At 38.3% G+C, this 15,194-nt stretch overlaps 1 protein-coding gene across 6 annotated transcripts in view; it reads left to right on the forward strand.

Moving 5' to 3' along the window:
- Positions 1-14,869, forward strand: part of GOLGA4 (golgin A4) — a 127,356-nt gene extending 112,487 nt beyond the window's left edge. For 5 of the 6 annotated variants that reach the window (XM_030551297.1, XM_030551303.1, XM_030551300.1 and 2 more), the window contains 4 exons: positions 2,092-2,195; positions 9,792-9,878; positions 11,956-12,019; positions 14,123-14,869. In XM_030551297.1, coding sequence (XP_030407157.1) covers positions 2,092-2,195; positions 9,792-9,878; positions 11,956-11,985 — 221 coding nt within the window. In that variant the 3' untranslated portion in view covers positions 11,986-12,019; positions 14,123-14,869. The remainder of the gene's footprint in view (positions 1-2,091; positions 2,196-9,791; positions 9,879-11,955; positions 12,020-14,122) is intronic. The other variant, XM_030551299.1, reaches the window with a different exon arrangement.
- The last annotated feature ends 325 nt before the right edge of the window (positions 14,870-15,194 follow it).

A 15,194-nucleotide genomic window follows, 5' to 3' on the forward strand; every position in this document is an offset into this window, starting at 1 on the left:
CCCACTCTACCAGGGCGCAGGCCTCCTCCGTGGCGTTCCTGGCTCAGATCCCGACTCAGGAGATTTGTAGAGCTGCCACGTGGTCCTCCATCCACACGTTCATGTTGCACTATGCCATCACGCACCAGGCTAGGGATGATGCCACCTTCAGTCGTGCAGTACTCCAGTCAGCAATGACCTCCGACCCCACCACCTAAGGTTAGGCTTGTTAGTCACCTACTTTGAATGGACACGAACAACCACTCGAAGAAGAAAAAATGGTTACCCACCTTTTAGTAACTGTTGTTCTTCGAGATGTGTTCATGTCCATTCCAATACCCACCCTCCTGCCCCTCTGTCGGAGCGACAGCAAGAAGGAACTGAGGGGGTGGAGGGTTGGCGGGCCCTTTATAGGGCGCCGTAGTGACGCCAATGCAGGGGGTGCCAGGGCTGACCCTACGGACGCTGCTAGGGGAAAATCTTCTGGCTGGTGTGCACGCGACGCGTGCACACCTACTTTGAATGGACATGAGCAACACATCTTGAAGAACAACAGTTACTAAAAGGTGGGTAACGGTTTTTTTCAATTCACCTAATACAAGTACTGTAGTGCAATCTCTTTATCATGAAAGTTGAACTTACAAATGTAGAATTATGTAAAAAAAAAAACTGCATTAAAAAATAAAACAATGTAAAACTTTAGATCCTACTCAGTCCCACTTCTTGTTCAGCCAGTTGCTCAGACAAACAAGTTTGTTTACATTTGCAGGAGGTAATGCTGCCCGCTTCTTGTTTGCAATGTCCTGTGAAATTGAGAACAGGTGTTCACATGGTACTGTTGTAGTGGTCATTGCAAATGTTTAAGTGCCAGATGCACTAAAGAATCTTATGTCCCTTCATGCTTCATGCAATTCTCCCCCAGGGAGTTCAACCACGAATTTAATTAACACATTATTTTTTTAATGAGCGTCATCAGCATGGAAGTATGTCCTCTGGAATGGTGGCTGAAACATGAAGGGGCGTACAAATGTTTAGCATATCTGGCATGTAAATACCTTGCAGTGCTGGTTACAAAAGTCCCATGCAAACTCCTATTCTCACTTTCTGGTGACATTGTAAATAAGAAGTGGGTAGCATTACTCCCATAAATGTAAACAAACTTGTTTGTCTTAGCGATTGGCTGAACAAGAAGTAGGACTGAGTGGATTTGTAGGCTCTAAAGTTTTGCATTGTTTTATTTTTGAGTGCAGTTATGTAAGAAAAAAAATCTACATTTGTAAATCGCATTTACATGATAGAGATGAGATGAAAAGTACTTTTTAAATCATTTTTACAGTGCAAATATTTGTAATCAAAATATAAAGTGAGCACTGTACACTTTGTATTCTGTGTTGTAATTGAAATCAATATATTTGAAAATGTAGAAAAACATCCAAACATATATGTAGTAAATTTCAATTGGTATTCTATTGTTTAGCATTGCAATTAAAACTGCAATTAATTGCGATTAATTTTTTAATTCGTGATTAATTTTTTTTGAGTTAATTGCGTGAGTTAACTGTGATTAATTGACAGCCCTAAATAAAATCTTTGCATATATAGGTGTGATCTTGTGAGGTGCTGACTAACCCAACTCCCAGTAAGGTCAGAACTACAAAAGCTTGTTTGAGGCCTTTAAGATTAAGAATCCTAATTAGACTAATTTATTCTGTGCATTTATTCAGATTTTTAAGTAAGCAACTAAACTGGTATAATTTCTTGATTCAGATGAGCTGACACAAGCTTCTGAATTTGATTGGAAGGGAGGAAGGTAACAGCAGCAATCAAGCAAATTCTGTTTTAAATGTATCTATTACTATATGTTGGTGTAGAAAAAAGATCAAGGAATGTATTCAAAAAACAACTTGAGAAGTGAATATCTGCTATATAGATGTTCTGGAATATTGTACATTCAGTTACAATTAAATTTAAGGCATTTGACGCAATTGTTCAGATTAATGCAATGTTTCTCTACTTGACTATATTTTATTCCAGTTATTTTCAAAGCAAGAATAATTTTGGATTATATGAGTGACTGTCCGTATAAATATAGTGTTATTTTTGTTTACACAGATGGGAACCTCTGCCATACTGATGTCTCTCTCTTTGGAGAGCCTACTGAGTTTGAATACTTGCGGAAGGTGTTGTTTGAATATATGATGGGCCGAGAGACAAAGGTATAGAATGCTATATGCTGTGATTTGACATATGGTTTGAATTAGAATTGAATTTCTCACTCTTGCTGTGTAGGATTTGAGCACTATGTATTTTGCTATTGATGGAATGCTGTGACGGTAGCAGGTAGTGTGTAAAGTGTGGGGTTTCAGGCCTGTTCAGAATTTGAATAATAGATCTTTGATGTCTTTTTTTTCCCCTCGTGAACCTGATGACGTTTTGACACTAAATTCCAGCAATAACAATTGTATTGAACTATATCTTGTGACTAATTCTGAAGGTTCAGAAACATCTTCCCAAAAACCCCAAGTACCCTATCTCACTAGGGCATGTATCTTTTCTGGGTGGTGTTTTTGTTGTTTTTTTGATGTATTTTGAGTAATAGAAGAGAATGACTGAAAGCCAACTTTGTCAGTATAGAATGTCAGCTAGTGAAATCCTTTTTCAGTTGGAATTCTGAATAACTAGTATGAGTAGCTGTATGTAGAAATTGGTCTGGTTTGAAAGAGATAATGTCATAATGAGGTTTATCATCTCAGCAAGATGTTTAAACTAGGTTCGACGGGGACAGGTGAGCAAAGCCCACAGGTAAGTGGGGAACAAGACCTGGGAGATGGGCTGGAAACAGGAGGGAGCACGGGCTATAATGGCAGAGAGGAAGGAGGGTCAGGGCAAAGCTGGGAGGCAAGATCAAACCAGTATCTTAGATGCCTATATACAAATGCAAGAAGTATGGGTAATAAGCAGGAGGAACTGGAAGTGCTAATAAATAAATACAACTATGACATTATTGGCATTACTGAAACTTGGTGGGATAATACACACGACTGGAATGTTGGTGTGGATGGGTATAGTTTGCTCAGGAAGGATAGACAGGGAAAAAAGGGAGGAGGTGTTGCCTTATATATTAAAAAAGTACACACTTGGACTGAGGTGGAGATGGACATAGGAGACGGAAGTGTGGAGAGTCTCTGGGTTAGGCTAAAAGGGGTAAAAAACACAAGTGATGTCGTGCTGGGAGTCTACTACAGGCCACCTAATCAGGTGGAAGAGGTGGATGAGGCTTTTTTCAAACAACTAACAAAATCATCCAAAGCCCAAGATTTGGTGGTGATGGGGGACTTCAACTATCCAGATATATGTTGGGAAAATAACACCGCGGGGCACAGACTATCCAATAAGTTCCTGGACTGCATAGCAGACAACTTTTTATTTCAGAAAGTTGAAAAAGCTACTAGGGGGGAAGCTGTTCTAGACTTGATTTTAACAAATAGGGAGGAACTTGTTGAGAATTTGAAAGTAGATGGAAGCTTGGGTGAAAGTGATCAGGAAATCATAGAATTTGCAATTCTAAGGAAGGGTAGAAGGGAGTACAGCAGAATAGAGACAATGGATTTCAGGAAGGCGGATTTTGGTAAGCTCAGAGAGCTGATAGGTAAGGTCCCATGGGAATTAAGACTGAGGGGAAAAACAACTGAGGAAAGTTGGCAGTTTTCAGAGGGACGCTATTAAGGGCCCAAAAGCAAGTTATTCCGATGGTTAGGAAAGATAGAAAATGTGGCAGAAGACCACCTTGGCTTACCCTTGAGATCTTGCGTGACCTACAAAATAAAAAGGCATCATATAAAAAATGGAAACTAGGTCAGATCACAAAGGATGAATATAGGCAAATAACACAGGAATGCAGAGGCAAGATTAGAAAAGCAAAGGCACAGAATGAACTCAAACTAGCTATGGGAATAAAGGGAAACAAGAAGACTTTTTTTTCAATACATTAGAAGCAAGAGGAAGACTAAGGACAGGGTAGGCCCACTGCTCAATGAGGAGGGGGAAACAGTAACGGGAGACTTGGAAATGGCAGAGATGCTTAATGACTTCTTTGTTTCGGTCTTCACTGAGAAGTCTGAAGGAATGTCTAGTATAGTGAATGCTTACGGGAAGAGGGAAGGTTTAGAAGATAAAATAAAAAAAGAGCAAGTAAAAAATCACTTAGAAAAGTTAGATGCCTGCAAGTCACCAGGGCTTGATGAAATGCATCCTAGAATACTCAAGGAGTTAATAGAAGAGGTATCTGAGCCTCTAGCTATTATCTTTGGGAAATCATGGGAGACGGGGGAGATTCCAGAAGACTGGAAGGGGGCAAATATAGTGCCCATCTATAAAAAGGGAAATAAAAACAACCCAGGAAACTACAGACCAGTTAGTTTAACTTCTGTGCTAGGGAAGATAATGGAGCAGGTAATCAAAGAAATCATCTGCAAACACTTGGAAGGTGGTAAGGTGATAGGGAATAGCCAGCATAGATTTGTAAAGAACAAATCGTGTCAAACTAATCTGATAGCGTTCTTTGATAGGATAACGAGCCTTGTGGATAAGGGAGAAGCGGTGGATGTGATATACTTAGACTTTAGTAAGGCATTTGATACGGTCTCGCATGATATTCTTATAGATAAACTAGGAAAGTACAATTTAAATGGGGCTACTATAAGGTGGGTGCATAACTGGCTGGATAACTGTACTCAGAGAGTAGTTGTTAATGGCTCCCAATTCTGCTTTAAAGGTATAACAAGTGGGGTTCCGCAGGGGTCTGTTTTGGGACCGGTTCTGTTCAATATCTTCATCAACGATTTAGATGTTGGCATAGAAAGTACGCTTATTAAGTTTGCGGACGATACCAAACTGGGAGGGATTGCAACTGCTTTGGAGGACAGGGTCAAAATTCAAAACGATCTGGACAAATTGGAGAAATGGTCTGAGGTAAACAGGATGAAGTTCAATAAAGATAAATGCAAAGTGCTCCACCTAGGAAGGAACAATCAGTTTCACACATACAGAATGGGAAGAGACTGTCTAGGAAGGAGTATGGCAGAAAGAGATCTAGGGGTCATAGTAGACCACAAGCTTAATATGAGTCAACAGTGTGATACTGTTGCAAAAAAAGCAAACATGATTCTGGGATGCATTAACAGGTGTGTTGTAAACAAGACACGAGAAGTCATTCTTCCGCTTTACTCTGTGCTGGTTAGGCCTCAACTGGAGTATTGTGTCCAGTTCTGGGCACCGCATTTCAAGAAAGATGTGGAGAAATTGGAGAAGGTCCAGAGAAGAGCAACAAGAATGATTAAAGGTTTTGAGAACATGACCTATGAAGGAAGGCTGAAGGAATTGGGTTTGTTTAGTTTGGAAAAGAGAAGACAGAGAGGGGACATGATAGCAGTTTTCAGGTATCTAAAAGGGTGTCATCAGGAGGAGGGAGAAAACTTATTCACCCTAGCCTCCAATGATAGAAGAAGAAGCAATGGGCTTAAACTGCAGCAAGGGAGATTTAGGTTGGACATTAGGAAAAAGTTCCTAACTGTCAGGGTAGTTAAACACTGGAATAGATTGCCTAGGGAAGTTGTGGAATCTCCATCTCTGGAGATATTTAAGAGTAGGTTAGATAAATGTCTTTTAGGGATGGTCTAGACAATATTTGGTCCTGCCATGAGGGCAGGGGACTGGACTCGATGACCTCTCGAGGTCCCTTCCAGTCCTGGAGTCTATGAGAGGCCTTTTATTCAGTTCAAATAAGTGAATGGAGAGAGACATTTTCAAAAGTTGTAAAGATCTGGTAGCTACTTTTAGATTTGATAGGTGATGGGAAATTGTAGAGTCCTTTTAATGCAACTTTTTGCAAGTGTCTGTGCTCTTTCTTTAGTATTCATAGTTATTTGGTTGTCTGTTAGCACCAAAGAATCAAGATAGCAGGACTAACAGAACATACACAAAATTTAAAGAAGTGATAAATTTCTGGGACAGCCCATGCTTTCCTCATTAACAATTCAGATCACAGTAGTAATGGAGTTGATTTATTTTATGCGTTTGAAAGATAACCATGAAAATTATACTGTTAAGGTAAAAATCAAATGAAACCTGACATTCTCATTAAACATAGCAACGTTCTAGCTGTCTCCTCCTTGTGCTTCAGAAAGTACAGGTAGTTTGCAAGGAAATCTCATCTACTCAGTTTGCGTCAATCATGAACTCTGTGCTGATAAAGATCTCTCTCCCACTCCTGCATCACATCCCTCCATCTAAACCCATGTCTCAGCCTGATTTCTTTCACTGCTGCTTCTGGATGGCTTGCAGGCAATTTAACATGGCCAAGCATTTAATTTTTCTTTCCCTCCAAAATCCGCTCCTCACATTTTCTGTTACCATTAATAACATCACATCCTCCCTGTCACCCAGGCTTGCAACCCAGGAATCATCTTTGACTGATCTGCTCTTCATATCAAGCAATATCCAATTCCTACCTCCCTTTCATCTGCAACATCTCTAGGATCTAATCTTTTATATGTATCCAGACAGCAAAATGTCATCTAGGCCCTCGACATCCCCTATCTTATTTACTCCAATCTCCTTTTCCTCTGATGTGTTTGCCACCTCTATGATTTCCCCACCCCCTAAAATACAATGCAACAGCTAAGTTTTTCTTGGCCTATTGGTATGATCATGCTAACCTCTTCTTTGAATTTATGCATTGTTTCATATTCAAATTGTGCTTACTTTCATAGCGCTACATAACACCCCCTGCCTACTTAATTAGCCTAGGCTTTTACCTCCTTGCATCCTACTACCACTAGCCCTGTGCCCTCCTCCCCCCACCACCTAGGAGCTGGACCTGCTGTTGGCCACTTCCGGGCCGCAGCGCAGTGTCAGAACAGGTAGGGACTAACTTGCCTGAGCTGGGCAGCACCGCCAACGGGACTTTTAATGGCCTGGTCGGTGGTGCTGACCAGAGCCGCCGCAACCCAGTGCCTTACATTCCACGACCCAGTACTGAGTCGCAACTCACAGTTTGAAAACCACTGATCTAGGGAATTGCTTTTACAGATCCTGAGACTCTCAGTTCCATTATACAATTTGGAGTCTGTTCAAGAGTCAAATTGCCAATCTGTGTGTTTTGTCTGCCTTTGATATGTGCAGTTCATGTGTTGGTTACATAGGCTGCTTTGCAAATATTGAAATGGAAGGGTGATCTGTCATAATAATTCCAGATTTTGTTGATTTCCAGCCTATATTTCTGAATTAGTTAAATGTATGCAGAGCTCTCAGGGAACCAAGACATATTTTTTGCTGTTACTGGCTTGTACACTTAAGGCTATCCACCTCCTATGCTTAACAGTCGTACTGAATCGCGTAGCAATAAATAGTGAATTGTTTGACAGCATGGGACAGTTATACGCAGCTTCGTGGTGAAATCTGCGGGTTCTGCTTGTGAGCAGCAATATTGTTCAAATTATAGAGTGCCTTGATATCTTTAAGAAATATCCATTCATGAAACTGTTCAAGATATTGTCTACTCGTAAGGACATTTGTAAATATTCTATACTCCTTGAAAGAATTGACAGTAAGTAGGAATGTAAATGATCAGCTCTTTTATTAGAATTTATTACTGTGTATGTGGGTATATGAAAAATAGGGATTATTATTATGCCTCACTTGTATTTTTCTAGAAAAATATAATCAAGATAATAAAGGCATAATCAGGTAAACACTTTGTAAAGCATATAGTCTTAAATTCCAAAATGCTTGTAAATTTCATTCACATTATTTGCAATCATTTGGATCTGAAATAGTTTTATTTCTAAATCTCCCTTGTTACTGCCAGAACTTGAAGAATTTCAAGGCAATGCTAGTGATAAATTATAAAACATACATTTTCAAGAAAGAAGGTTTTAAGAATGTTTGAGTTGGCACATACATATATGTATTTTCATGTAGTATTTGCAATGCATGTATATTTTTTTAACTTACTTGTGCATACCGTTGTGTCCTGTTGAAATTAATAGTGAGGGCTTCAGAGATAGCTGTCCTGTAAGTGTAGGTGTACATTCCGAGTTCATTGCTTAGTGATCTTTCAGTCCTAAGTGGTGAATGAGGGGTTTGATAAGAGAAATTAGAAAAGTTTGGTGCAGATTTGTGTTATCAGAGATGTTCCTCAATATCTTTCAGCAGTTCTCAAACTGGTTTGGGACCCCAAAGTGGGCCATGACCCTGTTTTAATGGGGTCGCCAAGACTAGCATTAGACTTACTGGGGCCTGAGCCAAAGCTGAAGCCCGAGCCCCACTGCCCAGAGCCAAAGCTCAAGGGCCTCAACCATGAGTAGGAGGGCTCAGGTTACAAGCCCTCCCCCGGGGCTTCAACTTTGGGCCTCCACCCAGGGCAATGTAGCTCGGGCTTTGGCCACTCTGCCCAGAGTGGCGGGGCTGGGCGGGCTCAGGCTTTGGTCCCCGCTCCTGGGGTTGTGTAGTAATTTTTGTTGTCAGAAGGGGGTTGTGGTGCAATAAAGTTTGAGAACCTCTGAGTTTGAATCGTGAACAGTAAATAGCTTAAATTAAGCTGATTGAAGAGAACAGTTAGCAAGTGGAATTCTTTCAGCTTTATAGCCAGGTAGAAGCTATATCTAAATATACATGAGATGAATTAATCTGGACTACCATTTCACCTTTATGATGGTTGTGGTCAATTCTGTCCTCCATTTGCTTCCTTATTGTTCCTGCTATCTCCTCTTCACTCAGTGATCTGTGCGGAGCTGGTGGGAAACAATAGCAGTAGATGGGCATCAATCTTGTCACCACTGCATTGCGTGAGAGCTGCAAGTATGACTCTTATAGCACATTCTGTTAGAACTGTACCTACAGCTGTTGCAGCATATGGGAAAGCACCTGACATTTCCTGCACAAACACCCGACCACCTATATTCATCCATGTTACTGCGACTTCTTCCCCCTTACCTTCTGTTGTTGCTGACCAAAATGAAAATGGAAGCATTGGTCCTGTTTCCGGTGGGAGTATGTTGGTGGCTAAAACATTCAAATGAGAGTTGTAATCCTGGCTCTGCCACCTAATGTGTAACTATTGATACAACGTTTTCTGTTTTGTTTTCCACATACAAAATAGAGTAATTCTTACCTACCTCATACAGATGTTGTTATAGGCTAAATTAACATTAATAATAACGCTTTCTACTTACGACTCCTTTCATAAGAGGATGTCAGAGCACTTCACTGTATCAGTGCAACATACTACACATCTGCCAATAAAGTTTCCACAAATGAAGTTCTGCAGATAATCTTGGAACCTGCTTGTGCAGTAGCTTATTTGTCTGGATTTGTTTTACAAGATGTCAGGCTGATGTGAATGCAGTTTAGCTGTAGAGCACTATTTAATGTGACTAAAAAAATGTGTCTTATAGTGACATAGAGATTAGATTGTTTATAGGAAGAAATCTCAGGAGGGGTTGAATCTTTTGCAACAGTAGTCAGTGGCCCCACTGTATGAAAGATGTTCATGTGTTTGAGTTTTGTGCTCATTATAGAGCTTATATTGTATGGTGGCAGCAGTTTGTGATACTATAAACTGAAGAGTTCCATAAAATTCACATAACATGCCATCTGTCAAGCAAATGAGATGTGAAACTAATGTGCATGTCTGACTCTTTTTGCAATGGCTTCCATTGACATTACTCAAAACATACAGAACTTTGATAAATAAATACATTTATAACTGTTAAACAGCAGTTACTTACAGACCATTAACTTTTTTTCTTTAGACAATGGCGAAGGTGATAACCACAGTGCTGAAGTTCCCAGCTGACCAAACTCAGAAGATCTTAGAACGAGAAGATGCTCGACCATTGGTAAGGCTTATAAGTAGACTGGATATATGAACATGGGCTGCTAGACATAGATGGGTGAAACTCGTTTAACATCTCTCCCTTCCTCAAGAGAATTTCCCATTGTAGAAGTAGGCTTGAGTTTATGACAAAAGAAAAACATAAGGGCTTTGGCTCCACTAATATGTCCAGTATGTCTAATACTGGAGCAGCTTCACTGGTGGTAGTGACAATGGGAGCATTGTAGCCAATGTGCAGGCATTTTTGCCACGCTGCCATCTATCCTTACTAAAAGCAAAAATGGTAACAACTCCTGAGCCTCCTCGATTTTGCTTAGTGTGTGCAATAGCAGTTCTGCTGATAGAGCTTTCCCCTAGAACAACAGAGGGAAAAAGTGCTGAATATAGCCAGTATAGCTGCATCCTTGATGTAGAGTAGAATGCCTTTTTAAAATTGACAATAAATATAGAAAGCCTGCTCAGCTCTCCCAACATTGGATACGTCATGTGAGCATAGAGAAGTCTAGATTTTGGGAGGGACAGAAAAGAACTCATACTATACTAGTGTCTTTAATAGTTCCTCAGGGCTAGATTTTCAGTTATTTAGAGGAATTGAGGGGTGCTTTGCTTGACAAAAAGATTTCCAAGTAGATGAATTGCAAGACCAGGAGCAGAGTACTTTATGCTCTCAGGGAAGCAAGATACCATGCTAATCAGAAAATGCACTCTTTGCACGATCACTATTTTATAAATGTAAAAGGCATTTTATTGATTTGAAAGTCTATGAAACACAATATCTGAACTCAGTAGGATCGTTCCTGTTTTTGTGGGTCAGTAAAATTAAAATAGTTAAGAGCTTATTGTAGCTTGTACTTCCCCTATTGGTCTTTTTCTTCTCTCCTTCCCTCCCTACTGGTCTTGGCTATCTCTGATCATTTTAGAGGCTAATAAGATTATTATTTTAGGTAATTGCATGTTTCACTTTACGAAATCACACAAACACTTGGATATCTTTGAAGCAAACTTTAAAAAAATCTTCAGTTACTGTTAACATAGAGTTGAACACAACAAGCGAAATTATAGATTTTTGTTAGAAGGAGTGTTGAAGGTATTTTGTTTGAGGGAAACTATACTGTAAAAGCAACATTGGTATTGATAAGTATTCTATTCCACTCCAGGCTCTTGGCCAGTCCATCCCAATCTCCAATATTTATTTAAAACAAGTAAAACAAAAGGAGTGTAACCTCCTGTCCCAGCTAAGTAGTCCTTGCTCTGAAAGTATCTGCACCCTGTTCTCTGAAATGATTAGACAATGCTTGTCTTCAAACGTAATTTAATCAGATATCAAAAGAAATAACTATTACTTTTTTAGCCACCTCCCAAGCTTTCAAAATTAAACATTTCTAACCAGTTTGTTGTTCTTTTTATTAGCTTATTACTCTGCCTGGAGTAGCATCTATTTAGATATTTACTAAACTTTTTGATGTACTTGTGTGTAAGAGATAAACAGATTTAGGCTGCTGGGATTAGACTAAACTATCCAAGGATATTATATTAATAATTGGTTGATGTAGGGCTTCTCTCTATTTCATAATAGAGTGATGGTGGTATTTGAAAAACATTTATTAAACACTTAAATTTCCTTTCTAGTGGTATAAATTGTCTAAATTACGGCATAAATGTACATCTTTTTTTAAAAAGTCAAGAATGCTTTGATTCGTCTGATAAGAAAAAAATCTGATATTCCTATTAACTTTTGCCTGAAATATTTACTGATTATAAAAGTATAAATTGTCAGCTTGTTTTGCTACTGAAATAAAACACATTTACACTGTAGTAAGTTAAGGATACTTGTCAGTTTTATTTATCATTTTAGTGCCCAGTCTTTATGGCATATATCTAAGAATTTCTCTTGAAAGTTTAAAAACAAATCACAGATAAATTGACTTGGGATATTGACACTGATACATCAGTATTTACTTCAGAGTGTTGTTTCTGTCTAATCCTCTCAGCCTCATATGTAAGCAAACAATGTCCAGTGAGCTCAAATTTGTGCTACTAATAAAATATTCCAATAAGGTGTTTTCTTCCTGGCTTTGTAGTCTACCTCATCTCGCAGTGGTATCTTCTGAATATTCCATCAGTCTGTGCTTAGTTAGCATGTGGGTGAGTGAAGCCTAATATATGTATTGTGCTTTATTTGAAGGTCAAATCTATAGCATGCAATTAATTATCCTTCTGCTAGATTTTTCTTTCTCTCCTCCCTGGTTTTGTTCATAATTACTGAATGCTATTTGCAAGATAAGCTTGTAATATACCCCTAAACTGTTTATCTTATTTTGCTTTACAAAGCTAAGTTTGTAAGAAGTAAGCCTCAGTTTCAAGATTAATATATTTTCTGATCTGAGGACAGTTTCAAGATTAATATATTTTCTGATCTTTTCAAATACTGATTCAGAGCTGTACAAACCTCAGACAGGTCAAAAGGGATAGAAAAAAATTCTTAATCAAATAGCCTGTTATACAAAATATATTTAATTTGGCTTTATTCTATTTGTGCTTTTATCATTTTCTGGGCTTCTTATTTGAATAAGCAAATAGGTAAGTCAAAATACTGGAATATGCTCACTTACTTTCGTTCTTAAAATGGATCCTAATGTCATATAAAAATCAAAAGGGGTCCTAATTTAATAAAATACTTAAGATGAAATATTGCATACCTGGGCCCTAATCCAATAAGGCACTTATTAGACTTCAAACCTACTTAAAGTTCAGCACGTGCTTTAATATTTTGCTGCTTCAGGGCCATGGATTGGTGATACCCACAAAGCAGAGAGGGGGAGGAAAGTCCTTTTTGATTGGAGACGTAACAATATTTGTTGTTACTCAATTTGTTACAAATTAGTTTGGCTTCATTAATGAATCTGTGCACAAATAACTCTAGTGTTAGAGACCAAGTGGCTGGGTTGGCTTACAATGAAAAGACTGCATCAGACCACTTAAGGTAAAAATTAAAACAATAATAATCCACAGTAATAGGACATGGAAGTAAATAGTCATAACATTCTACATAATCTAATGTAATTAGCACTCTAATTTTAAATGTATAATATTTCAAAACAAATTCTGTGGGACATGTTGAGCTTGCCTTCATTTTTTTTCTCCCTTAAAACTAAAACTAGACAAAACTTGAATGCAAAATATATCTGAGTTCTGTAAAGAGGGAAGTCTGTTCCTCTCTGCCAGTCCTTAAAGTTTCTGCTCTTATCTTTATTTCATACTCTCTTAAACGTTGCATTCTAAACCCAATATTTGGAATGTCTGTCTATCCTCTGGGCCTTACTTTTCTGGGATATTAGCGTCAACTGACATTTCCTTTGCCATGGCTGAAAATGATTGAAGTGTCAGTATCAACAAGGTAAAACTACTTTCAACACCATTATATAAAGTATGATTGAGATGTAATCCCTGTTACTCTTTCTGTAGCCCTATTGAAAAAAGGTTTTGTCCTTTCTATCAGTAAAACAGTTTTCAGCATCATTTAGGAGGAGCAAAGAAAGGGCTTGATGCTGACTTTGGTGTCAGCACCAGGTCTTTTTACTAACCTAAATGAGGCCTGTGCATGTAAATCTTGTATAATCTAGTAAAATCTTGTTGCAAGAGTAAATTGTGCTGTCCTCGTTTTTCAAAGCTTTAGTGAATTATGGCAGTTTATTGACCTCAAATATGACATTCTTTTCTCCAAGCAACTTATGATCAAGCTGATGCTAACTGCATTGCAAATGTGAGGTGTACACTTTTTGATTAGGTACAAGGGATTTATGTCCATGATTGGCCAAAGCAGGAATTGTTTTGAGGTGGGGTATTGTTACTTTCCTGTCATTTTAACTAGAGGCCTTGATAGAAAAGGAGGAGGAACAACATTTTGTCTCATTCTTAAAATCAGTTTTGTATTTTACTTAACTAGGCATAATGCTCAGATGCAGTATGTAGTCTCCAGTTAGATCTTACTCTTTTACCCAGCTTCAGTTGTGTTGACTGAAAAATATAGAAATTGAATTATTTGCCCAAGATCACAGAATAAGTCAAGTCATTCAGCCTGACCTCAAATCCAAGCTCTTTCTGTCTCCTATTGCTTTTCTCCAGCAATCAGATTCCATTGCTCTCCTGATTGATTTATTTAAATAATAAAAGTGCTTGTAATTTTCTCTTCACAATGTAACATTTATTTACTTGTCTTTACTTTCTTTTTTTCCCCCCCCTCCCTAGTCATGGCTACGACCATCTTGAAGAAATTGTGATAGTAAGGTCTTATGACAATGCTGCTTAGAAATACATTCATATCTCTCTTCTCCGTTGAGAATGGACAAGAGGAAAAACTATTATTCAGGGTCCCAGATGGAGCAGCAAGACAGAAAAAATCAACACACACTTTGGACCGTGAATATAGTTAAAACTGGCTTGAGAAGAGATGCTAATCAGTGGTTATCTGGTGAGGAGTCTTTTTTTCTCCTCATATTGAATACTGTCTTCTATTTTGTGTTAAAGGTTATTTTTTTAAAGGAGAGAAAAAAGACTGTAACCGAGAAAGACTTTGCCCCACTCTTGTATCTCAGTACAGGTTTCACTGGGTGTTTTAAAGAGTTGAACTTAACAGTTTGTATCTTCTATTTATTTTTGCTTTCTTGACTGAATGAATTGTGCAATACATTTTTGGGTGGATAGCAGTTAGTGGGTGATTCCTGGTGAATTAGGCCATTTCTTTGAATATTTTCTTCCAATTTGATCTTCTGATTGTTTGCTAAAGGCTATTACTTTGAGCTTTTGCTTACAATAAATCCAAATTTTAGAACCTCATTTATTTACTCTTCGCTTTTGTACTTATATTTTCTGGAGAAGAAATACACTACTGTAAATTGTAAATAAGTAATACATAACTGTATCATATGCTGATCTGTGACTGGCAATGCTAATCTGGCAGGAGCTGAGATGAAATAAAGTTTTATTTACTATACAGTTTTGGAATTACATGTATTTTTTTTATATTATACATATTTTTGTAATGAAGAGCAACTTTGTACTTGACCACCGAAAAGACCATAAGGCAACATTTGCTTGGAATGTTTACAATCTAAGGCCGTGATCCTGCGAAGATTCACTTAACTTCAGGCATGTAAGTAGTTAATGGGACCACTCCAGTGCATAAGCCTTTGGAGGATCATAGCCTCAATGACAGACATAGAAAACATGATGAACTGGAAAGCGAGGGAGTCACTTGGTATATTTTGTTCTACCTATATGGTTATTGGAATGCAGAAAGGATCTTGATCCTCTAAACCCT

Source organism: Gopherus evgoodei, chromosome 2 (genome assembly GCF_007399415.2).
Source record: "Gopherus evgoodei ecotype Sinaloan lineage chromosome 2, rGopEvg1_v1.p, whole genome shotgun sequence".
Taxonomy (NCBI): Eukaryota; Metazoa; Chordata; order Testudines; family Testudinidae; genus Gopherus; species Gopherus evgoodei.